Source organism: Alosa alosa, chromosome 22 (assembly GCF_017589495.1).
Source record: "Alosa alosa isolate M-15738 ecotype Scorff River chromosome 22, AALO_Geno_1.1, whole genome shotgun sequence".
NCBI classification, from domain to species: domain Eukaryota; kingdom Metazoa; phylum Chordata; class Actinopteri; order Clupeiformes; family Clupeidae; genus Alosa; species Alosa alosa.
The window spans coordinates 16,817,351-16,844,368 of NC_063210.1; the positions used below are offsets into that span (position 1 = coordinate 16,817,351).

A 27,018-nucleotide genomic window follows, 5' to 3' on the forward strand; every position below is an offset into this window, starting at 1 on the left:
ATCACAAAGGTTCCAGAGTTGTTATCAGCATTTCACGTTTTTGTTTAGTTTCTCATAAATATCACTCACTTTAATGTTGCTGCTCCAGCAGATGGCTGCAAAGGAAATTGCAATTGCCCGAGAGAAACAAAATGCAACATTATGTTTTGCAGAATTGCATTGGCTACAAATTATGAACACAAAATATGGTTGATTTTTTCCCTACAAATCCCTTTTCCCTATAAATACATCCAGATTATATTATGTAGTGAATTACTCTTTGGCAGTTTTAAAATATAAAATATTTTAACTTGCTCAGGTATATAGGTACATTGGTTCTGTAGTGAACTAATCTTCTAGTTCAATTGTAAAAACAGTAAACAAAAACACTAAACAAAAACAACAACAACAAAGAAAACTAACAGGAAACTCCCAAACTCCCAAAATGGCCACAGCAATGAAGACGAAGGACTGAAGAATTTGGTATTTGTTAGTTAGAGAACCCAACGAGTCCCATGAGTGTGGAGGGGGTGGGCCTGGGACAGCAGATATCAGTGTTGAGCCTTTTGGAGGTGTCATGGGTCTAATTCAATGAAACACAAATGAAGGAAGGTGCCTGCATGATAACCCCAGTGAAATGCTCTTGAAGGCTGTTCTGTTGGGGATGTTCTTTGCCCACAAAGGTTGCTTTGTAGATAATTTGGTTTTTGATGGCCTGAATAAATAGGCCTGGCTGTCAGTAGTTTTGGTAGGCTATGTGTGAAAAAAAAGGTATGCGTTGGGAAAAAACACAGAGTGCATAATCATATTTTTTGCAATATGTTTGTTATGGCATAAGGAGTGATTTTGACTGGAACTTGCATTGAGGAGATGAATAGCTGTTGTTGTGAATCGTTTTTTTTCTTTTCTTTCTCATCATGTCCAAGATGAAAAGATGTCAAATTGATAGGATGTCAAAGTGTGGCATGATCGCTTGGTATGTTAAGAACCAAGAAAAGAAACTGGAATTGTGAAAATTACACTGCAAAAATAGGTCCGATCTGATGTGCCACAAAGCTGCCAGATCTGCATATTAAAGCACAGTGACAACGGTATGAAAATGTAATATAGTTCCAAATGAAACCTATCAAGTGCACAATTGGTGACTCTTAGGTAGATGGCGCCATCGACATGGGTACATGGGCAACCTCAGCCTCGATCGAGATCCCAAGTCGCTTAGCTCTGCTCTGCCTGTGGGGTACCTGATTGGTTTGGGTAAAGACTAGCACACAATATGCCCATCCTCCCCCTTCCACAACTACTCTCATATACGCCAACGATCGCATAGTCCACAAGAACTGGCAGAGAGTGCCGCAGTTTGTCATACTTTTTTGTATTTCTTAATAGCGCACTGGTGACCCTGACAGACTATCGGAGTGCCGATCGTTACGCACGAGAGAGACTACCGGACAGTTTTGTCATGTGCAGTTTGAATGTTAGTAAATCGTACTTGAGAGAAACGGCAACTGCTGCTCTAACATAGGCTATTATTATGTCTGCGACAAAAAGTTATGGAGTGAAGTAACCATTGTGCAAGGACTTTGCGTAAAGCGCTCAGCGCGACGTTGCATTTCATTTTTGCTTCTCTTCTTTAAGATTTTGCCTAACATCTCAAGAGGAGAGCAACCTTTTCTGTTATAGTTGAAGATGTCAGCAATTGAGAGACAGTGAGTTGTTGTTTTCCTACAAAAAATAACCAGGCACACGAATCGGGCAACAACTGTGAGATTATGTCTGCGATTAGAAGGAAATTTGGAGAGGACTACCAGGTGGTCAATACCAACCAAGCAGTCGGTTTCACTGCTCCAGCCAAACGGAAACGCCAGCGGTTCGTGGACAAGAACGGACGCTGCAATGTCCAGCATGGTAACCTTGGCGGCGAGACCAGCAGATACATATCGGATCTCTTCACAACACTCGTGGACTTGAAGTGGCGATGGAACCTATTGATTTTTCTCTTAACTTACACCGTTGCTTGGCTCATAATGGCATTTATGTGGTGGATCATCGCGTACATTCGCGGGGACATAAACCACGGGCACGACGAGTCATACACCCCGTGCGTCGCCAACGTTTACAACTTTCCTTCGGCTTTCTTATTCTTCATCGAGACTGAAGCGACCATCGGTTACGGTTACCGATACATAACAGAGAAGTGCCCAGAGGGAATCATCCTTTTCCTCTTCCAGTCGCTGCTCGGCTCCATCGTTGACGCGTTCCTCATCGGTTGCATGTTCATCAAGATGTCCCAGCCGAAGAAGCGGGCGGAGACACTGATGTTCAGCCAGGACGCGGTCATCTCGCAGCGGGACGGCAAACTCTGCCTCATGTTCCGCGTAGGAAACTTGCGAAACAGCCACATGGTGTCGGCACAGATCCGGTGCAAACTTATCAAGGTAGGTAAAATGCGCAGCGCATCAGAGGACAATACCATATAAAGCTTGTGCGCAATTTGTGTCCCCTCCATGTGTACATTGTGTACATTAAATTCTGGATCTGTCTGTGTGGTGGTGCGTGTGTGTGTGTGTTGTGTGCAGTGCGGAACATGCAGGGGTAATCAAATGAATGAAGGCGTCCAGCATCATTCTCTGTAATAAAGCAAGAGTGATCTGATTGAATGTTGGTACATGTCATGCTTAGATGGATTTACATTCAGGTGCAGTTGTTCCTGTGAGTGTGTGAAAGAAACAAATAAAGAGAGTTAGTGTGTGAGTGTGTGTGTGTGTGTGTGTGTGTGTGTGTGTGTGTGTGTGTGTGTGTGTGTGTGTGTGTGTGTGTGTGTGTGTGAGTGAGTGAGTGAGTGAGTGAGTGAGTGAGTGAGTGAGAGTGTGTGTGTGTGTGTGTGTGTGCACGCACGCACATGTGAAAGAGGTGGATAGAGACAGTGAGCAAAAGAGAGAGTTGGGAGACAACCAACAACACCAAAATTGACTAACAGGAGCTGGCTTCTAATAAGTGTGGATTTGTTGGACGGTGATCTGCCTCCCCCCGGCATTGAGCTACACTGGATGTGATGAGATGGGAGAGAGATGGTGTAGATACACCTCATTCTTACCTGTCAGCACCAGGCCCTGTAATGAGGCCTCAGCCTTGATAGATGTTTCCCATGTCCTCCCAGCACGCCCAGTGAAAGGTGTGTTGAAGCTAACCTGAGGGACCACATCAAGCTTACCGAGGAGGGGAGGATGTGTTTCTTACAAAACAGTTCCGATTGGGGGATGGCAGTGAAGCATGTAAGCATGTAATGACAACATGTGGACAAAGCTTGTGGGAGTTTTTTATGTGGAATTGGAAACTTAAGACTAAAACAAAATCATATGATATGATTGTAACAAAAAAGTATGGTTTTATTGCTTTACTTACACACAGCCCAACACTACAAAGCCACCATAAACTGTTTGTCTGGGGTAATTCATTCTCATCTGCTTGAGTACACAGCACAAGCAGTGCATCTTGTCCCTTGAGCTCTATAAATCCGTTAGTCCGCTTGACAAATAACTCATACATAAATAGCCATCAGAAGATGTGTTTGCTCCAGACATATGCTTCTAAGCGCAGCAGGCAGAATCACTCCAGTAATAAATCATTTAATATTGCTTTAAAGGCATTGCATTTTACTTTTATTTACTAATGGTTCAAAATAGCTCTAATGGCCGTTTGTTTCGGATGAGTGTGACAGTTTGAACCATGGTGTCTCTGAAGCGGATTGCTGTTAAGAGATGTACCCTTTTATTTTGTAGACAGCATGAGCAGACTTGATTCTGCTGCTGGCTTAGGTTCAGTGGGACTGAATGGACCATGGGTTCAGTTCAAACTCAGCAGTATTATGTTGCCTTTGGAAGAATGATGAAGAGAAAGATAAAGACAGAGAGAGAGAGAGAAGAAAAGCTGGGATACGACATATAGCCCAAGGTCATTCGTATTTACATGTTAAGTATGCACAAACAGCAAAACATGCAGTACCGTTCAAATCAGGCAAGAGTCAAAATACCCCCGCCCCTCGTGATTCATTAAATCTCTCTTGATCTTTATAAATAGTTGGTGATTCCCCCAAGAGCACCACTGCGCAGAAAGAAGTTGAATAACCAATCACATTTCACTCCGTGTTCTACAGTAGTATCTAAATAAATACAAGTCTTTGACTCCAGGTGAGATCCACACACACACACAAGCACACTTTCCATTCTCTGTTTCAGTGGATAGAGTGAGGCAGGGTCAAAGTTTCTCCGTTTCTTAGCTGTCTGTCAAGAGGGGAGGTAGCCTTGAGTTTTCCTGTCTCCAGAAGTTGGCCTCTTCACCTGAATTCACTCTGGAGCCTCTGTGTTACTAATGCAAGGTTGTTATGGTATATCAGTCTGTATAGTATACATTTATTGGGTGGCAGTGGCTCAGGAGGTAGAGGAGTCGCCCAGTAACTGTCAAGGTTGCCGGTTTGAACCTAACTCCTCCTGACTCAAAAGTCGAAGTCAAATTGCTCCTGAAGTGCAGGTTGGCGCCTTGCATGGCAGATTCCGCCATCGGTGTATGAATGTGTGTGTGTGTGGCTGGGTGAATGTGAGTCATGACATTGTAAATTTAGATTAGATTAGATTAGATTATATTCGATTAAACTTTACTGCCATTGTGCAGAGTACAAGTACAAAGACAACAAAATGCAGTTTGCTAACCAGAAGTCTAAAAAGCAGAAAAGTGCAATGTGATATACAAAGTATAGACAGGTGGTGCATAGGCAGGACAAGATATATAGTTCAGTGCAGACAGTAGGATACAGTTGGTTTACAGAAGGTGGTTTAGAGTAATATAAATTAAACTAGAAATGCAATTCCAAGGAATTACCAGTGCAAATGCTAAAGTTGTGATGTAAAATATCATGTATAGTTAAAACAGATAATACAGAGATGGATACTACAGTGATGCTAGGATAGACATGGTGGTTGCATAGCTTAATAAAAGTTGATAGTTTAAAAGTAGACTGTTTAAAAACTGAATGAAGATAGTTTAAAAGTTGTTGATAGACAGTAGATAATTTAAAAGTTGTTGATAGACAGCAAGTTTAATAGATAGTTTAATGATAATTTAAAAGTAGACCCTTTAAAAGTTGAAGGTAAATAGTTTAAAAGTTGTTGACAGACTGGAAGTTTAATGAATGTTGATATTCAAATAGTTTAATGGCTGTGTATAGGTAGATATTTGACGATTACTGAAAGTTGGAATGGCTGTAATGTTTGCTAGCAGTTATGCTAAAAAATTTAACTATGCTAACCATGCTACTTAGCTAATGTTTTATAGCAGTGCTAGCAATGCTAACATGCTAACCATGCTACTTAGCTAACTAACGCTTTCTAGCAGTTTAATGAATGTTGATATTCAAATAGTTTAATGGCTGTGTATAGGTAGATATTTGACGATAACGGAAAGTTGGAATGGCTCTGATGTTTGCTAGCAGTTATGCTAAGATTTTTAACTATGCTAACCATGCTACTTAGCTAATGTTTTATAGTACCATGCTACTTAGCTAACTTAGCTAACGTTTTCTAGCAGTTTTGCTAAACATGCTAACTATGCTAGCAATGTTAACATGCTAACTATGTTAACCATGTGACTTAGCTAACCTAGCTTATCATTTTTAGTAGCTATGCTAACTATGCTAATTAGCATGTTAATAATGCTAACATGCTAACTATGCTAATTATGTGACTTAGCTAACCTAGCTAATCATTTTTAGTAGTTATGCTAACTATGCTAACTAGCATGCTAACAATGCTAACTATGTTAACTATGTTACTTAGCTAACTTAGCTAATCATTTTTAGCAGTTTTACTAAAAATGCTAACTAGCATGCTAACAATGCTAACTATGCTAACCATGTTACTTAGCTAACTTAGCTATGCATTTTTAGCAGTTTTGCTAAAAATGCTAACAATGGTAGCGATGTTAACCATGCTAACTAGCTACAGTGGGTAGGAGTCATAGTTGATGACAAGTAACAGTTACAATGGCTGAACAGTTAAAAAGTTCAGTAGTTTAAAGGGTTAAATGATTTAATAGTGAAATATTGTAGTGAGGACTATTATTTTGAAACAGTTTTTGGCAGAGGAAGCAGTTGAACAGGATGTGTAGTCTTAATAGGGCCAGTTTGTATGCTTAAAGCCTGAGACTGGCAGTTGATCCAGGTGGCCTGAACACCTGCCATATGATTCATTTATTATGATGTCATAATGTCGGCAATGTTAAGTCTATGGGGATTTTTAAAAAGTTTTTCTTTAATAGTTTAAAAGTATAAAAGTTTCAAAGTTAGTGAAATATTGATGACAAGTAACAGTTACAATGGCTGAACAGTTAAAAAGTTCAGTAGTTTAAAGGGTTAAATGATTTAATAGTGAAATATTGTAGTAGGGACTATTATTTTTTGAAACAGTTTTTGGCAGAGGAAGCAGTTGAACAGGATGTGTAGTCTTAATAGGGCCAGTTTGTATGCTTAAAGCCTGAGACTGGCAGTTGATCCAGGTGGCCTGAACACCTGCCATATGATTCTAATTGCTTAATGGGTTATTATGATGTCATGTCGGCAATGTTAAGTCTATGGGGATTTTTAAAAAGTTTTTCTTTAATAGTTTAAAAAGTATAAAAGTTTCAAAGTTGAAAAGACATAGCAGCTTGGTTCGTTTGAAGACCTACGTTACAAAGTTTGAACGAAGTTTCTGAGTTAAACTGTTCAAGAGAAATTGTGTACGAAAAAAGTGGTAAGCGGAATAATAATAAGAAGTTGTTGTTGTTGTTGCTGTTGCCTTGGACTGCACTGTCATGCACTGTAATAAATTAAAAATGAAGGTAAAGTGTTTTGAGTGGAAAAAGGTACTATATAAAAGCAGTCAATTTACTATTTATTATAAACAATATAATATGCTTCTTCTTTTCATACTCATGCTGCCAGGCAGGGTATTCAGAGAAACACTCAAACAAGGAACACTCAGTAATAAACAGTTATTCTGAGGCACTCACAAGGAATATTAAAAAGCCTTTATTTTAAACTTGCCTATCCATTAAAAGATTTTGGCTTTTTAATTTATATTCCTTGTGAGTGCCTCAGAATTACTGTTTATTTCAGAAACATTTTGGATCTCCAAGCCGAAGAGCACCAGAGGAATACACATCTCAACACCCAAGCAGCACTCCTAGTAACTCGTTTGTGGACCTAAGGAACACTCAGTACTTCCAAACACTACACTTACTTCAGTTGCAGCCATCTACATTAGTCATGATACAGTATCGGCTGATAGATTTATTTATTTCCCTTGTGGAGAGAAAGAGAGAGAGACTACATAGTGAAGAGTTGGCAAAAAACAGGAAAGAGATATGATGTGATGGAGAAGGAGAGAAAGTGTGATTAAGAAGAAACAGAAAAAGTGGTAGAACAAACAGAATGAGGAAATGTAGGATGACTGACAGATGGAGCACCCTGCACTGTCGTCCGCAATGAGTCCCAGGCAACAGAGTGTGTGTATGTGTGTGTGTGTGTGTAGTGTAGTGAGAGAGAGAGTGATTCTGACACTGTGTGAGAGAGAAGGAGCAACTCTGCATACGAGAGAAATGAGAAATAGAGGGGAAGGAGTATGTGTGTGTGTGTGTTTGCTTGTGTGTGTGTGTGTGTGTGCATGCTGTCATAAAAAACAAGAATTTGTCTGCTGGGATGCGCGCCTATGTATCTCACATGACAGGTGACAGATCTCAGCAGCTCATTCGGCCCATGCTCCTCTCCACATCCACTGTCCTGCAACACAACACCCTTAAACAACAACAACAACAACACTCCTGCAAAGATGCAATGCTCTGAATCCTCCCTCAAGCAAGCATCAGCAGTGGCATGAGAAACATCCCAATATCTCTCTGGCTGGCTAGTCTGCAGCGTAAGCACTATGTCTCAGGCCAGTGATTTAGCCCCCGCCTTCTCTCCTCATCCTTCCCTCCGACTCTTCCATCCTTCTCTCTGTCTCTTACCATCTCTCCCTCCTTCCTCTTCTTCTGGTCCTCCTCTCCAACTCCCCCCATCCTCTGGTGTGCTGGAGATAAGGCAGGTGAGGCTGGGTGAGAGTCAGGGTTGGTTAGGTTGTTGGAGGCGGGGTTATTTTATTTGTTTATTTCCTTGTTTTGGTTTGGTTTGTTTATCTATTTATTTCCCAGCCAAGGTGCATTATCTGAAGCAGGGCAGAAAAATTAAAAGAACTGATCGGGGGGTTGGGTGGTTGAGGCTGAGGTTCCGCTTGTGAGGATTCCACAGGCTATAGGTAGAGGACGGCGTTGTTGTGGGGGATGTGTGTGGAGGGGGGGCAATTTGGCTGAGGGATTGTGGTGTGCTAGAATTCAAATGAACAAATGAAAAAAAGTAAATCTGAACCTTATCATGTAAATGAAGAACTTTCGTATTCTGCAAGCTTCAGACATTGACACATCTTAGCAAGTGTGAAGAATGAACGCATGGGGACTGAATGAGAAAGAAATACTTGTGCTTTAATGTAGAGGCTCATTCCCTGATATAGTAAGTCCCTTTGTGATTTCTGTTCTGCAGTGAGCGTTGCATTTTGTACAGTTCACTGCAGCAAAAAATGCATTCTCCAGGGATATGTTGCAAAGTATATATAAATATATGCAGATATTGCATCAGAGCGAGATTGAAGTTAATGTTTTCTGCACTGAATCATCAGTGCCTTCATTTTGGTTAATTTCCTGACACAGGTTGCACTCATTATCTCGCATTAAGCAATTGTGATTAGCAGCACACAATATTTCCTGGTGTAGGTGGGTGTCTGTCAGATGTGTGTGTGTGTGTGTGTGTGTGTGTGTGTGTGTGTTTAATTAGTTTATTAGTTTATTTGTCAGGGACCATGCACAGTTCAATCCCTGTACCAGAGTTAGCTATACTATTTACATCTCTGGTCAAATTTACATCTGTGGTTTACATGTGTGTGTCTGCATTCTCATGTATCCTATTTTGTGTGTTCTCATGTGTGTACAGTATGTAAGTATGCTGAATTCATGGCCAGGTTAGGCATGAGCACAGTGAAAATGACAGATTCCCTGTGGGTGGTGGTGTTAGTCTATGTGTGTGAGTGAGTATTTGTGTGTGTGTGTGTGTGTGTGTGTGTGTACTCTATGTATGTGATTGTGTGCACGCCTATGAGTGTGTGTGACAGAGTAAATGCGTGACTGAGAATATGAATATGTGTCTGTGTGTGTGTGTGTGTGTGTGTGTGTGTGAAATGTGAAAGAACATTCTGGAAAGTGTGTGTTTTCGGGGGAGGGGGGGCGCAAGGGCGGAGGAGTGCACAGCGGGCGGCGGCAGGAGGCGGTAGTGAGGAGGAGGTGAAGGACATGAATAAATATCACCTGAGGTCCCACGCTGGGACTCCAGCTCTAGAGGGGTGAGCGGGATATCTCGGCTCCTCCATGCGTTCCCATGCCCTCTCACAGGCTCCACGGGCTTCCCAGCCACCTTGGGGAACCCAGCTCCATACTGCCTTACAGCTTCTAGCTGAGTGGAGTCTGCTTTGAAGATGGAGATTTGAACACTGCCTGTCAGAAACACTTTGATTTTTTTCTTCTTTGTGTGTGTGTGTGTGTGTGTCTGTTTGGCACTTTTCTTCACATCCCCCACTCATGCTTCCTCTCCCTCTCTCTTTTTTTCTTTCTGTCTCATACATCTATTCTCTATCTATTTATCTATCTATCTCTCTCTCTCTCTCTCTCTCTCTCTCTCTCTCTGTTTCTCACACACACACCCTTCCCACACTCTTCCCTGTTTCATCATTCATGTCTCACTCACCTCTCACTCATTCACATCTGCCACACCACCTACCTATCTTTTTTTAATACTCTCCACATAAAACATGCTGAGTGGAGTTTACTTTCCTCTCCATAAAATGAACAGCCATTGCCCTGAGGTGTGTCTAATTAAGCATGCTTCATTCTCTGGCCCTTATTTTACATCAGAATCATCAGAAGTTAAAACACAGTCCATGGTTAGGAATAGCAATACGAATTCTGATTCACTGTATCCAGAGCCATTCACAGGGGACATCTTTATCCAATGGGACTCCCAAAATGATATGTAGGCCTAGGTGAGGTAACTGAATAGCAATGATATGAAAGACATGAATCAAAAGTATAAAACCTGTAGCCATTGACAGCGGCCAGTCATTGTCTTTTTGGAGCGGTCATTAGACATATTTATCGGACCTCAGAATGTTGGGAAGGCCAGTTAGATAGATAGATAGATAGATACTTTATTAATCCCCAGGGGGAAATTCAAGTTTATGTTAATGGAACATCAGCATTCTGAAGAGTTAACATTGTATTAGTTGTGTTATGTAAATAAACTTGCCTCACTTTATTGGTGAGTGGCGTACTGACAAGCACCTCTACAGTGCCACCATGGCAGAGACCCATACTGACCTGCTCCGTGTGGGTTCCTCTCAGAGACCGTATGGGGAGGCGGTCAGTGTTGACTCACTGCTGCCGGGTGAAATGTCCCGACACACACACACATATTCACACACACACACACACACACAGACACTTTTTTTTTATTTTTATCGAGAACGGCACGGTGAGCGTGTAGCCCGGTCTGTTCACCATCTGTGTCCTGAAAGTGTCAGCTCAGGCCATTGCACCATCCGTGCAACAGGGCTTGGGAACGCCAAACTAAACTCTCTACCACAGACAGACATGCCGAATCCAGAGAGGAGGAGGAGAGAGCATTCTAAAGGAGCTTGGTCGCTTTCTCTGAGTTGACTTTGATCAGCTACATTCTGTGTCTGCGTACAGAATACAAGCAGTAACAATATTCATCCTTTTACAACGCTTTTACAACACAAGTTTTAGTTGAAGAATTAAAGCAAAATACAATGACAGACATGGGGATTAATGGATCATGTCTTAAAGCTGTGGATTTGATGTCTGTCTCGTTTGGTCGTCAACAGCCAGACAAACGGATACCCTGTCTCTGCTGAATGACTAATGAAAGCTAAGTAGATGTGGGCTTGGACTCTGTACTGGATGGGAAACCTCTTGGTAAAACAAAGTTGCTGCTGGAAGTGGTGTTGGTGATTTAGTAACAGACAGTCACAATGCCCCAGTACAGTGACGGGGACAGCGGGCTCCTTCAGATGAGATGTTAAAGCAAAGTCCTTTTAGGCAAGTCCCTCCACTCGGTGGTCATATTGCAACATTTTTTGGGCAGTATTTCGGTAGAAATGCGATTAAGTAATAGTTTAGAAATCTAGACGCTAAGCTTACCGCGAAATTACATTTGCTGCCAGGGCTAGTCTAGCAACTCTCCCGTTGGCTTGTGAGCTCCAGAAATCGAAACTTAATCAGGCCAATGAAATTGTGTATAGAGTCGTTAGGTGGGCTTAACATAATGATTGATGGCAGAGTTGCAACGGTTTGGCTTGAATTCCCTGCTACTTGAAAACAAATAAGATGGATGTTGCTGCTGGCGAACAGTGTGACACGAGTTAAGCTTTTATTAAGTAGGCAAACGTTTGAACTAACCAACTACCTCCGCTGGTGGGAAACGATGGGACTCATAGCGCTGCCGCTGTCCCATTATGCGGCAGAGGGAATTTGAAAGACAACTGATTATCCCGCCCCTCGGACTGAGCACTGCGAACGGTGAGTGCCCAGACCCTACATTTTAATGTGGGTCTGGCTCGTCAGGCTACATTCGTAAGGCTTCACTACACCAAACTTGCTCCAGCGGCGAGATCAAAACACATGATTGGCACAATGTCTTCACAACACACCATATGATTGGCTCAATGTATTCACATCACACCACATGATTGGCTCAATGTATTGACATGTAGACATTTTGCCACGGAAGGTGTGGGATATGTGTAGACAACTGCGTTACAAACTAACCCCATGCATTGCTATGGAGGATTTTTTGAGTGCTGGTTAAAGCAAATTCCTGACCCCACTGAGGTTAATGAAAGATCCAATGGCACTTATCACAAAGAGTAGGGGGTTAACTGGTGTCCTGGCTAAATTCCCAACCTGGCTCAGTCATTTCATCTCCCTAATCAGCCGCTAAGTGTAATTGGCTGATTCATTCTCTCACTCTCCACCTCAAGCTTGTATATGTGATGAGCGTTCTGGTACAAAATGTCTGTCATGTTTCACCCAGGTGGGTGCTACACATTGGTAGTGGTGGTAGTAGTGAGGTTCTAGCCTGATATCAGACTCAAGTACTTTGTTGAAGAGAGTCTGGGTAGTCTCTTTGGGAAATGTTTCCAATCATTGTCATGGTATCATTGGTCCAGCTTAACCAATCACATTGATTAGAGATTCTTAAAGTTACTTCCTACTTCGTCTAACCTAGCCTAACCTTCACAAACTAATAAACAGCATCGGCAGTCAGGAAACAATATATTTACCTTTACTGCATAAAATTACAGTTTGCAGTCGTTTCTGCTACCGTTTACGTCTGCTCTTTTGATTTTCACACTAATAGCATCCTCTCTCATTGCTGATTGGCCCACCAACCTGGTCAATGAGATGAAAATGAGCTGAGACACAGGTGGGCAGGGCCAGGCCTCTGAGGTTCCCCCTTCACTGTAAAATACTTACTAGATATATAAATATGATGTTGTTCTCTTCTGCTCAATGTCATTTACCTGTCTCACCTCACAGATTAAGTCATAAATGGTAACATTTTATTTCATGTCTCTTTCTCTCTCTGTCCCCCATCTCTCTTCCTCCATCTCTCTTTTTTCTTTTCCACTCAATACGCCCTCTTTTCCTCCATCTCTCTCTCTCCCCCTCCATCTCTCTTCCTCCATCTCTCTTTTCTCTTTTCCTCCATCTCTCTCTATACTCCCTCTTTTCTTCCATCTCTCTTTCTCTCCCCCTCCATCTCTCTCTTACTCTATCTCTCTTTTTTCTTTTTCTCTCAATACGCCCTCTCTCTCTTTTCTCTCTCTCTCTCTCTCTCTCTCTCTCTCTCTCTCTCTCTCTCTCTCTCTCTAGTCTCGTCAGACCCCTGAGGGGGAGTTCCTGCCGCTGGACCAGCGCGAGCTTGACGTGGGCTTTGGGACGGGTGCAGACCAGCTCTTCCTCGTGTCGCCGCTCACCATCTGCCACGAGATCAATCCCAAGAGCCCCTTCTTCGACCTGTCCAAGCGCTCGCTGATGAACGAGCAGTTCGAGATTGTCGTCATTCTGGAGGGCATTGTTGAGACCACAGGTGAGGTGGATTGAGTGGCTGCGGCACACCTGAATCTGCATAGGATGCAGAGATGTACAAAATTGGATGAGTAAACTGGTGGCAAAGTAACCCCCCCCCCCCCAAACACACACAGACACACACACAAAGCTGAAAACTTAACACATAATAACCTCTGATACTTGTGAAAACCTTAATAACACATTCCACTGTCAAAAAACCTCCTGAATGAACAGTTTAACAAGTGCTGTCAGGTGCAGGAAAATAGCAAAACACATCCTTTAAAAAATAGGTGCGGCAATTAAGGTGTCTCACCATAATTGCTTTAATAATCACACTATGATAGGATTTGTGCTTCATACCTCTTATCCACCCCAAACAGGCATTTAGACCACCCACCAGGGTCCATTAGTCTCTTTCTCTCAGCCTTTCTCTATTTCACTCTTTCTTCTCTCTCTTCTATTCTCTCCCTTTCTCTTCATGTCAAGGCAGCATGCATGTTTTGGATTCCAGGTATTAAATGTTCTAATGGTTTAATGGCATGATAAGGGTTAATGGTTAAACAAACCAGAGTTTGTTGCCTCTCACGGTCTCTCCCACTGGCACTGTATCTGTTCATCTCTCTCTCTCTCTCTCTCTCTCTCTCTCTCTCTCTCTTATTGGGCTTTGTTAGTTTGACCTTAATATATTCGGCACAACAAATAAATAAAGTGTCCCTACAAAAGAAATAATCTCAAAGTGTTTTATTGGCATGACAAATACACACTTGCATAGCCAAAGCTGTTATTCTTATTCTGACCACCCTCTCCCTCCCTCTCTCTTTCTCTCTCTCTCTTTCTCCCTACCCCTCTCTATCTCTCTGTTTCTCAGGTATGACATGTCAGGCCCGTACGTCCTACACGGAGGACGAGGTGCTGTGGGGTCACCGCTTCCTGCCCGTCATGTCCTTGGAGGACGGCTTCTTCCGGGTCGACTACTCCCAGTTCCACAACACGTTTGAGGTCAACACGCCGCCACTCAGCGTCAAGGAGCAGGAGGAGAACACCTCCTTGCCCTCTCCGGCGCCCATCACACCCCTGTCCCCGAGCTTTGGGGAAACGCGGGGTCGCCGCGAGCGCATCTTCTCCCTGGGCGGGGTCTCCCACTTTGAAGAGCAGGGGGGAGGCGGGGGGAGGCTCCCCAGTAAGCTTCAGAGGATGAGCTCTAGGAATGGGAAAGAGAGTCTGAGACCTGGTGGAGGAGGAGGAGGAGGAGGTGGAGGTGGAGGAGCGCCACCCACGGAGAAGGCGTACAGCACGGGCGACCTGCCCCTAAGGGTCCAACGCCTTGGTTCCATCCCGTGCCAGCCGGCGGAGGCTGAGGAGCAGCTGAAGCTTCAGCTACGGGCGGTGGTCAAGCCCGGTTCAGAGACGCACCCCTCTGGTGGTGGGGGTGGCGTCAGCGGCGGGGGGGAGAGGGGGGAGCACGACCAGCACAGACTCCCGCTGGCCTCCGTGCCCAGCCCCAACCCCATGGCCACTGCAGGGGGCCGCCCGGAGGACAACTTGCCTGCGAAACTGCGCAGGATGAACGCAGACCGCTAGTCTTGGAGTCTTGGAAGAGTGAACTCTGACCCTTGGCTCATCAGTGGGTGACCAAGCGGGACATTTAAGCAATCAACAAATCAGCAGGGCCCCCCCCTCCACTCACACACACACACACGCACACACACACACACACACACACACACAAATAAGAAATGAGTCATTTGGAATTTAACTGTGATATATTATTTCCTGACCTTTTTCTTGATTTCCACTTTTTAGTACACTCAGTATTAAGTACGCTCTCTGTCACACTTTCTGTCCATCCTTTTGCTACTACAGCTATTATAGCAAATGACTATTTAAATGTCATGGTATGCTTTTTACTCTAAGACAACATTCAGTACATTAGCGCCTTTAGAGCTTGAAACTGCAGTGCATCTGTATTCATTTGGAGGCTAACATGCTCCCAGAGGGGGAAGAGCTATACTGTGTTGTTGGTGTATTTGTACTGCTGCCAGCTGAATCAATGGGAGCCCATTTTTCAGTTCATTTGCGATATTTTGCACACTGACAGGGGACCCATCCAAAACTAATTTTCAACCAATTTTGTGGTCCTTTTCCCTCTAGTGCCATGAGCAAGTCTTACATTCCTACTTTTTATCGACATTTTATCTACGATATAGAGGATTTAGACCTTTAATTATGGATACCTTTAATTAGGAGAGCACACCTTTTAATAAAACATGTAATATTTTACTCCAGTATCAGAACTTCATATGAACATATATTAATTTAGTAGATGCTTTTAGCCAAACCAAGCTAAGGTGCAGCGAAGATATAGATTGTAATTAGAGTGAGAGGTTCCTGGTTAAGGACCCTATGATATTGATGTGGTTATTATCTTGCTCTACTTGGAGTAAGACACACTTAAAGGGGCTATATGTAGAACTCTGTTGAATTTGTGTTGTCTTCAACGCATCAGCGGCACTCTTACTGACTTGCATTGTGTTCGATACAGTGCCACTGAGGTCCAAACTAGCATTGCAAGAGAGACGGTCCGCCTCCAGTTCTTTATCATGCTAGCTTTAGAGGATATCTGGACAGCACAGAGCATCTAAAGGGGTTTTTGAGATTATGTCAAAATGGTTATTTCTTCACATTCTGTTGATATTTTTTTTTTTTGTAATTTGTAAATGTTGTAAACTAAAAACAACACACGTAGCACATAGGAAAAATTCATCCCTGGTAGTCATGGATCTGGTGTTTGCATTATGGTGCTATTCCAGTTCAGTGCTGTTCGAAGCTATGTTTTCTGTAATCAGTCAGTACTTTTACATGCACAGTTAAGTCGAGCTACAATATAGCTCAACTAGCCCATTCAATTGGACTACTGTACTTTGTCCCAGTATACAAGCACAGGAGGGGAATCGAATCATTGATTGATTATGTCCGACACAGCTACGATATATAAATCGCTTTCGGCTTGTTAGCATTTGGGCATTTTCCAATTTACCTGTAACGTCACAGAGCAAAACAGCTGACATACAATTAAGCTGGCAGCAATTTGGTTCCCATGTCTAGCAAGGAATTTTGACAACTTTACAGCTCTGTACATTTCGTCCGTAATGTACACTTTATTTGTTTTTTTGTGAATGAGATAGCCCTTGTGGTTATGGTGTTATCCACAGCACTTTTTCTGTTACTTACACAGATTTCACAATGCCAGCATAGAGTATGGGGGGTGCACTAATTAAAAAATGCATATCTCTTTTATCTGCAAGATCATGCAAATTGCACTGTAAGTAGAAAAACACTATAGCTTGCTCCAGCAGCATTTGCTTTCAAGAATTAACTTGATTTAGTTTCAGTTGATACTTTAAATTATTGTTGTTATAACAATATAGACTGGAGTGAGGTACTAGCCTAGTGCTTCCTCCCTAGATTTGAGTGCACTGGACACATTTTAATATTAACACCTGTGCAATACTGGAATAAATCATCAAAATAAATGATTTTGAAATGAATTTGTTGGTGTTGGCTGTGCTTTGTGAATTTCCACATGCATGTTTTAGAAAAGACAAAAAATAACATTTTTAACATTTAGATTGTTTATTGTTTAGCTTAATTCACCTTAATTTAACAGCTTCGGAGTGTAGCAATACTCCGGGCTGACTGAGACTTCATTTCTGAAACAATCCCTAGACAAATTTCTAGTCCTACAGGAGTCATTGGAATGGTCATATGACTTTTTTCCGGTTGAATGGTGGCCGTCTCACTTCCCCCTAGCGCCTGTGAGCGGAAAAAACACCCTTGCAACTTTGGCCCGGCAGGCCGACGGCTCCAGTGTCAGGAAGTATAAAGGTGTAACGAATTCCTTTACTGCATTTAAATACACATACACGCCAGGCACCGACTAGAACAAGGTAGCGATGGAGTTTCTCAGACATTCGTCATGACAGAGCCAGCGAAAAAGAAGCAAAAACCGAGAAAACAGCAAAGAAATTGCCAATACTGCATAGTTTCTCTTGAAGTGTATGTCTTTTAGGCCTAAAATACTTGTGCAATGCTGGTGCAATGACAAGGACACATCAGACATTCTGTCACTTACATCTCAGTGCAGTGTGTATTTAGCCTACCATATCTGTTTGCTTTCATCTCAGCCAGTAAATTTAGTTGAAAACAAAGATGCTTTCTAACAACAGACTGCCTTAGTTGAACCAAAGTCCTTCCACTTAGTGGACATATTGCAACGCATTTCGGGCACTTAACGGGCATCTATTTCAGGCAGAAATGCACGTGTGCAATACTTCACAACACCAACCTCGCAATGTATTCACATGTCGGCTTTTGGCCGGAGAAGGGGAGGGATATGTGTAGACAACTGCCATATTGGCATTACAAACTAACCCTATATATTTCTATGGAGGAGTGCTGTATCTCCTCATTAGAAAGTCTCTGGTTGAACCTACTTATAGAACCTCTATGGGCCATTCTCTGTATGGCAAGGCCACCTAACCAACAATGGTGCGTCAACATAGCCTCCGCTATCGCTAATTGCCATCTCCGTGGCAACCCCTGTTTTCACGGCAGTGGGAAGCGGAAGTGAAGTTAATGAATTCAATTTGTTTAGAAGGGGAAATAAATCTTGGACACGTTCCCCGTGCTCAGCGAAAGCCAGACGTCACAAGTTTATTACTCTTAAATGGCCGTTGTAAATGAGAGGAAATTCTTGAGCTTTCCATTGCACTCTGCTGGTGCTCTGGGAGAGAGAGAGAGAGAGAGAAGAGATTCACTTTCCATCTGTGCGGATGCCGATTCTGGTCCTGACGTCAAGCGAGGATGTGACTCATGCTGAGAAGGTCATATGCAGCCAGACCAGTTCAGACGTAGGCTACTCATTTTCACACACACACACACATACACACTCCTCAAAGACCTCTGAAAAGGCACTTGATCGACATTGCCTCTCCACAGTTTCGGTCTGAATGAGGGAGTTCATCAGTCTCTGGTCCCGATGCATGCAGCAATAACCACAAAAAAGCCCTGATTGCAAAATTCCTTTTCCCTTTGATGTCGTTCACCATATGTGCTCACTGCAGCTGTGAACAGAAAGGGACTCTTATGGTTTTTCTGGCTTTGGAAATAAGCTCTGTGCAAATAAATACATCTTTATGATTGTAGCCTTCCAGAAAATAGGCAGCATTCTCTCGCCCAACTGCAGGCTCGGCTTGGCAGTAATAACTCATCGCTTCAGTGTCATTGAGCGTCTCCCGCGAGAGTCCTTCTCTTTTACAGAGGGACGTAACCCTCGGCTCAGGGGTAGGAGAAGGTTATTTTCACCGAGATTTGACTGTGCGCCAGCACTCCAGCCCCAGTGGTTTTGACTGAGACGACACATCGATCGCTGGACACAGTCGCACACCACAGCACACTGGACAAATGTTACATCTGAATAATTTTTGCCTAAGTTTAGCACCCCCCCTCTCTCTCTCTGTCTTTTTTGTTTTCTCTTTCTGTCTTTCTACATGGATACATGCACTGCAGACAGATGGACATTGAGCTGGGAGAACGATGACTGGAGGGACCTTGGATTCCAAAATGTGAGTCCAAGAATATTACACTATAAAATCCTTTCAGCACATTGTTTCCTCCTCCTAATGGTCTCTGTTTCATCATTTTTCCACGCCAGAATTGTCTTTTCTTGTGGGCACGCTTTCTATTTTTTTTGGAAACAAATCCACTTAAACTGGCATCAGGCAAGCTTTGAGGACACAGTCTTGGCCATCCGTCGGGGCTGATTTTAATGGCGACTTTTCAAACTGGCCTGCATGTCCTCCATCCATATAATCACATCAGACATAAAATGAGATAATGTACAATACACTGGCAGATGACCAGCTCCGACCTGGTTGGACCACTTTCTTGGCTAGCCCCCCATTGGTCATAATGAGCTGTGTATTATATAGCTTTGTGTTTTGTATGATCAACAATTGCTGAACATCTACCCTCTCTTCTCTCTCTTTCTCCCCCCTCTCTCAAATCCTGAACATTGTCTCTTTCTCCCCCACCTGTTCTATCTTTCTCTCTCTCTCTCTCTCTCTCTCTCTCTCTCTCTCTCTCTCTAGCTGCCTTTCCCTCGATGCCTGGTCTTCCATCGACCAGCTGCTCATAAATAACTAATGAACGCTGAGAATTTGGTGTCAAAACACAGCACCAGACACGACAAACACGGTCTCGGCTCTGTGTCCACTCACACGTTTGGACTGAATGCGAGGGATGAATGAACAATCAGAAGAATCGACAACAACGAATCTCATACAACCAGACCCCAAACACCTGTTTGCAATACGTTCCAATACTAAAATGGAAATGGACATATTCCCCTGGACTTTTGAGACGTTCTGATGTTGCATCATGAAAGCAAAATGCGAAATGTGGTTACAGGAAGTTTCAATCATTTCTCTATGAGCCCTTAAATTTCTTGTAAGGGAGTCAAACTTCCTTGGCCAGCAGGTCAGTATAAGTTTTCTGACCCTTTATTCTGGTTGAAGATTGTCCCAAGCCTTCTGAAAATCTGAAATCTGAAATGACACATAGAACCACAGTTGCTTTTAAATTAGAAGACATTTGTGGTTCAAGTCTGTTTTGGCCCCAAGGCCTACCCAGAGGCGCATTGGGAGAAACCTATGGCTGTGGTGCTGAATCTCAATCTCAATCTCCATGGTAGTTCTGTAAAAAAAAAAAAACACTTTGCAGCTGAGCTCCCTTTCCCAACACCACTATACAACCCGCCTGTCCCTAGTGTTAGAACAAAATTCTGATTTTATCAGTACACAACCCATAAATAGCTACTATTTCATTACAAGTCGCCACAAAGGATGCGGCTTGGTCCTGGTGCTTAGTTAATGTGTTGATGTATCTGAGTGGCTCTGCCCAAATCCATTTATGAGGAGATAAGTAGGGCCTTTTTTAAATAACAGGGCTCAATCGAGTTAGCGTGAGCAACCCCAGACCACCAACAAAACACAATTAAACCAACAACCCAGATCAAAATAAATGGTGTGTGTGTGTGTGTATGTGTGTGTGTGTGTGTGTGTGTGTGTGTGTGTGTGTGCGTGTGTGTGTGTGTGTTGGGGTACTATTCTAAACTTCATTTAACAAAAAAAGAGAGCAACAAAACAGCAACAAAATGTTTGGTTCTCGATAAACATAAAACAAAATTACAAACATGAGCAGCCACTGTGCAGTTCTCCCTGCAAACTATTCCTCAGCCATTGTGAAGACTCTTGGGTTGAGTGAGAGATTTGAGACGTCTCTGCGGCGCCGGATGGGGTTTTTGGATCGGATTTGAGAGGTGTAAGACATGGCACTGCTCACTCTCTCACATATGACTGCTTCACCCGTGGGTTGGGTGGTTTGGGGGGAGATGGGGGGTTCTCTTTGTGTGGCAGGTCTGCAAGGAGGTGAGCCAAGCTTATTAACACCAGCTTCAGCAGAAGGCCTGTTGATTCCTCTAGTTCTTTTTTTTTTTCGCTCAGAATTTTTGGCATCCCAATTAGCTTGTCTTTCAAAGCTCTTTACCAACAGAGCAGCGATATAAGCCTTACCAAACTGTTCTGCGTTCTGAATCAGTCAGGACAACAGATGGCAGTGTTTCTTGGGGTCCTGCATCAAAATGTGTCTTTCGTAACATAAGTGTCACGACAGAAGGGCTGCCTACCCAAGAAGTGAAAGGCTGATAAATTTGCTCATCGCCATGACAATTAATCACACGCTTCCTTCGGTGGAGCGTTTACTTACATGCATCGCCCATCATTGCATCAAAATACTGCCAGTCTTAATAGCCTTGGAGAGATGATCATTAACATGTCTGTGCCTCAAAGTTAATCAATTAATTCAAAACAATTTTAATTGCACCATGCAAGCGTAAGTGGTACCAAATTTGTAGTTTCAGGAAGACAAAGTGCATCACATGAATACATTAAAACAAAAAAGCTCCAAATAATTAAGTGGACCCTCTAATTAATTCCACAAAACAAGGTAACGCTGCAATGTTCTCTCCTGCAAATTGAATGCAAATGACAGAGGAGCACTCAAAATCCTAAGTGCTCTAACAGACATATGGACCCGTGAACCCACCCTCGACCTGATGCTCTATGTATATGTATAAGTATATACTCTTTTGATCCCCTGAGGGAAATTTGGTCTCTGCATTTATCCCAATCCGTGAATTAGTGAAACACAAACAGCACATAGTGAACACACAGTGAGGTGAAGCACACACTAACCTAGAGCAGTGAGCTGCCTGCTACATCGGCGCTCGGGGAGTAGTGAGGGGTTAGGTGCCTTGCTCAAGTGGATGTGGGCATGGGAGAGCAGTGCTCACTCACTTCCCCCGCCCACATTTTTCCTACTGGGTCGGGGATCGAACCGGCAACCCTTCGGTTACAAGCCCGAAGCCCTAACCAGTAGGCCACGGCTGCCCCCTGCTCTGCTGCTCTGCCGCCACATCACCACCAGGTCCTGCTCAAATACGGCTGTTACATCCAGGTCGTCTGCCCCAATAACCAAACCTCAAACGTCTGAAAAAGATTGTGGTGGCGGGTGGAGGGAGTGCTTGTGGGTTGGAGCTGGGGTCTTGGAGGAAGCACCAGCGTCTTTGACATGTAAAGCTGTCTGCTCAGCAAGCCAGGGCTTTGACCCATTATGGCTGAACACACAAATCAGTGAGCGCCATTGTCGAAAGTGCGGCCTTGAAGGTGAGTCCATCTCATTGCTCTCCCCAGGTTAATGGAACGGTTCCAAGCAGCTGTGATCGAAGGCCAACACTTGTCACCGGCGGAGGGCATCTGATCGCTCAGAAAAGCGGAGTGAGTGGCGCATAATTTAAGTCAAGGATGGCTTTTTTTGATGTCAAATTTCACCCAAAAGCCGATGAAGCACTGGCGACCTTGGAGGCTAAAGTGTCGGTCGCTCCCGAGGAGTGATGTGGTTGGAATTTGGGTCGTGATAAGCAGCATGAGGATTGTAAATACTGCTTTGCAGTGCGAGTGTAATATTTTGCTTCCTAGGGGGAATAGGAAAGCTAGTCTGTTGGATGGGGAGGGGACGAGGGAGCATAAATCTCCCGATACTAAACTTCACACCCTACCAAAAGTTATGCCTTTCACTGTAGCATAACAATAGTTTTGAGTCCTGTATATCCTACATCAAATATTTTATCTCTGATATTATCAAAGAAAATTCCAGTGTTTCCTGAAATCTATCCAAACTCTTTAAGCAGGAGTAATCAGTTATGACTGCAATGATGGGGAAAATATCCAGAACGTTTTTCACTCTATTAAAGTGCAAAAAGGCTATCACACTCCGCATTATATTATCCTGCATTCCCAGACCATAAAATGCAGCCTGCTATTCCAAACAGGAGTGAAAAATGGGGAGCTGTTCTGCTGTGCTCGGCTCCGTATCTGCGGGCCAGATTTCTCTTTAAAGAACAGCTTGCTCGAGGCATCCTACTGGCCCGTGAAGCCCGGGTTGGCCGAGATAAGAGACGGTAGCCTGGAATGGACCGAGCCTCAATCTGGCACGCGGGCCAGCCAGACCAGCGCCGGAGGTGGGCCAGGTCCTCTCCAGTGGGCCGCTGTGAATGGTGACATGGGGAAGGGGAGTGTGAGGCAAGCACGCTGAGAATTCTGGGAAGGGTTCAGCTCCCCTGTGTTGCTGGCAGGTGTCAGTCCAGAGGAAGCACAAAAAAGATAGCTTCCAATCTGGTCATCACAACAGCCAATTAGCCATCAGATTGGCATTTGTAATGCCCAATCAACTCATTTTAAAAATATATTTAGGAACAAAGTAAGAACCGGACCATTGTTTGGAGAGATATGCAGCCGACCCTAATCCACCCATCCTGGAAGTGCAATAAGCCACTCTCTTCAGAATCATCATGCCAAGGCAGGACAAACATTTTCAGTCCTGAGTCTACTGAAGGGGCATAATGAACTTCCCCTGACCCTAAATGAGAAATCAAACTCTCGCTGTTTTGAAATCAAGAATGGGTTTAAACCAGACATAGTTTACAGACTGAGTAATTGGAATTTTTTCGAAAATGAAAACGATGAGAGGAGCTCATCCGTTTGATGTGGCATAATGAATTTATGTGCCCCTGTAATTCTGCCATGTGCTTGACAGAGGCTCTCAAAGACTAGCTGGAGCCATGGAAGAAGGAAGATGTTTTCTTTTATTATTATTATTATGACCGCCCGGCAGCTTAAGCCGTATGGTCATATAGGTTTAGTCAGATTTTTTTTTTTTTTTTTTTTTTTTTTTTTTTTCTTTTTGATGCCCAAATTTCCGTCAATGATTCCCGGGACACTGTAAGACCGGGGTACACGAAACTTGGTGGACATGTAACCCCACATGGATAGCATGGAACCATCGTTTTTCGTTTTTTGATCTGTAGCCCCCCGCTGAATTGGACCCCGAAAGGAGGGTAGGGCAGACACAGTTTTCTGTGAATATCTCGAAAACCGTAGGGTTTAGGAGGACCATTTTTTTTTTTGTATGTTGATCTCAAGGGGCCATGTCAACCCATTCCATAACCACTCATTTCATGTATAGCGCCACCTAGTTAAACACAAAAAAAAAAAAATGAGGTGGTGTAATTGAAGGTATCTGTGACCTAACATAGTCAAAACTGCACGAAATTGGAAGTGTAGGATCATTATGACACCCTCTGTATGCACGCCAAGTTTTGTGGAATTCCGTTCATGGGGGGGGCCACACAATAAATTAATTTATGTTACTATACACCAACTGGCCTGTAGGTGGCCGGAGACAGTTTTCTGTGAATATCTCGAGAACTGTAGGGCCTAGGAGGTCCACCTTTTTTTGTATGTTGGTCTTAAGGGGCATGCCAACCCATCCCATTACCACTTATTTCATGTATAGCGCCACCTAGTTAAAATTAAAAAGCAAAAAATTAGGTGTTTTCATCTCAATATCTCTGGCTGACAAGGTCAAAACTGCACGAAATTAAAAGTGTAGGATCATTATGACACCCTCTGAATGCATGCCAAGTTTTGTGTACTTTTCGTTCATGGGGGCCTTACAATAAAATAATTTATGTGTACATTTAGTGGCGTACACCAACAAGGATTCGGGACACTGAAAGACCGGGTACACAAAACTTGGTGGGCATGTACCCCACATTGATAGCATGGAACCGTCATTTTTTAGTTTTCATCTGCAGCCCCCTGGACTGAACCCCCGAAAGGAGGGTAGGGCAGACACAGTTCTCTGTGAATCTTTTATGGTATGTTGGTCTCAAGGGCCCACATCAACCTGGCTCATAAGTCAAAGTCAAAGTCAAAGTCAAAGTCAGCTTTATTGTCAATTTCTTCACATGTTCCAGACATACAAAGAGATCGAAATTACGTTTCTCACTATCCCACGGTGAAGACAAGACATATTTTACCAATTTAGGTCCACAGACAAACATAACATTCAAGTAAACAAAAAAGTAAGTAAATAAGTAAATAAGAGGGCACATATAATAATGAAAAAATAAGAGCAGCAAAATGTGGTTGAAATTGTGCATAGACAGTCAATAAAAATACTAGTGCAAATTCAGGCCAATAAAAGGCTTGGGTAGTTCTGTTTGACCTAAGTAAGAAGAAAGTGGCATAGTGGTGCAAGTTATGTAAGAGCAGCAGAAGTGTTGTGTTCAGGACAACAACACCAGTTGTAAAGTGTACAAGTGTGCAAGTGTGCAAGTGTGCCAGTGGAGTAGTGCAGGCGGCCATTTTTGGGTCCAATGTCCAGGATGTTATGTAGCTGAGGGTGGAGGGGGAGAGGAGGGAGAGAGTTCAGCATCCCACGGCTTGGTGTATGAAGCTGTTGGTGAGTCTGGTAGTGCGGGGAGGCGAGGCTTCTGTACCTCTTCCCAGAGGGCAGTAGATCAAACAGATTGTGGCGGGGTGACTTGCATCACTCACAATTTTGGTGCCTTAGTGGGTGAGGGTGGGTGGTGTAAATGTCCTTCAGGGGGGGAGTGAAGCACCAATAATCCTTCCAGCTGTGTTCACTATGCGCTGCAGGGCTTTCCTGTTGTATTCAGTGCAGCCCGCCCCCACACAGCGATACAGCTGGAGAGGATGCTCGATGGTGCCTCGGTAGAATGTGGTCATGATGGCTGGTGGAGCACTTGCTCGCCTGAGTTTCAAGAGGGAAGTACAGGCGGCGCTGAGCTCTCTTCGCCAGTGATGCAGTGTTGGTGGTCCAGGAGAGGTCTTCACTGATGTGCACCCCAGGAATTTGGTGCTGCTCGCTCTCTCCACCACAGCACCGCCGATGGTCAGTGGCAGGTGTTGGGTGTGACCTCTCCGAAGTCAACAACAATCTCTTTTGGTCTTGCTGGCGTTCAGCAGGAGGTTGTTGTCCCTAATATTATCTATAATCACTCATTTGTGATTCCCCGGTAAAAAAAATGAAAATCAGTAGGATTAAAAGAAAGCCAAAATAAATATTCATCATCATCATCATGGCTGCATTTTCAGTATTGGCGAGAAGCAGTCGTTTGTCCACTAGATGGCGCATCGTTGCAGTGAGACGTAATTTTGTTGGAAGTTAAAAGTGGGTTGGAAAAAAAACAATGGGCGCTTCATACAAGGACTGTAATTTCACTTGGCGAACATCTAATAAGGATAGGGGCGATGTTCACATGAAGTGTAATTCCCATTTCTTCTTGAAGCGAAATAAATCTGATGATGTTTTATCGGACATGCTTGGTTTTTTACTGCAGGTAATGCGTTAATCTTGTAATATCAATAAGGACCTAGGTAATGTTACCGTTAGCGTTGGTTGAGTGATGGAGGCATTTGATTTATTGCATTTGTAGAAAACTATAAATGCGGTTATACCAAACAAATGAATAGCAGCACTGTTTGTATCTTTCGACTGTCATTTATTGCACGTGCTACAAAATCATTCTGTGCAATGGAAGATTTACCAACGTCACACGGTCTGATACAGTTTTGCCTATACATGCGTGAGACTGAGGCGCCTGGTTTATTTTGTTTTAAGTCGTGCAGGGTGTGAGAGGGGAATCGATGTGCTTTGATTACAGCTTGGTAGTTGTAGTCTGTGAAATTAAAAAGCACGTGTGTGTGAAGTATCCAAACAATGACACCTTCATTTCATTATGGCTGCTTTAGCAAAACACCTTAAGCTACTGTGTAGTGGGTCCCATTTAGAAGTGGCTACTTCATTCGCGCTTTCATTGACTCATGGAGCTGCGTGAATGTTATTACAACTTTCGGGCCGCGATATGACAGTTTAAGTCCGCTTGATACTGTAAAGGTAAGCCATTGGTTTCAAAGGAGATTTTATTTGTGTCGCCAGCATAGCCAATTGACAATTTATGTTGTAAATAGGCCTACCTTATAATCCTACCTGTAGCTTAGGGAAGCTAACAGCTTTCTATTAGGATCTAGTTTGTTAGTTACCGTTTTGTCATAACTCCCTGATGCATTTTTGCATTTAGAATAGCCAGAGCGTGTATATCTCAATCGGAAAATTAAACAAGATCGGTGCCTATGGACTAGGCTGGGTGAACCCAGCCTGATCTGCCCGCTATTTATTTTTGATTTCTTAAAAGATTGAGCTTGGTCTGATGAAAGCCAGACTAGCCATGGACCTCAGTTAAACAATGCAAGGGAACATGAATCCTATATTTGCACTAACAATAACGGACAA

The 27,018-nt window shown here is 43.3% G+C and overlaps 1 protein-coding gene across 1 annotated transcript; it reads left to right on the top strand.

The window, feature by feature from the left end:
* The first annotated feature begins 1,287 nt into the window (after window positions 1-1,287).
* Window positions 1,288-14,964, top strand: kcnj19b (potassium inwardly rectifying channel subfamily J member 19b). Its single transcript, XM_048233619.1, has 3 exons — window positions 1,288-2,414; window positions 13,045-13,261; window positions 14,111-14,964. The coding sequence occupies exons 1-3, from the start codon at window positions 1,749-1,751 to the stop codon at window positions 14,821-14,823; spliced, it is 1,596 nt and encodes a 531-aa protein (XP_048089576.1). The 5' UTR covers window positions 1,288-1,748; the 3' UTR covers window positions 14,824-14,964.
* Window positions 14,965-27,018: the final 12,054 nt, after the last annotated feature.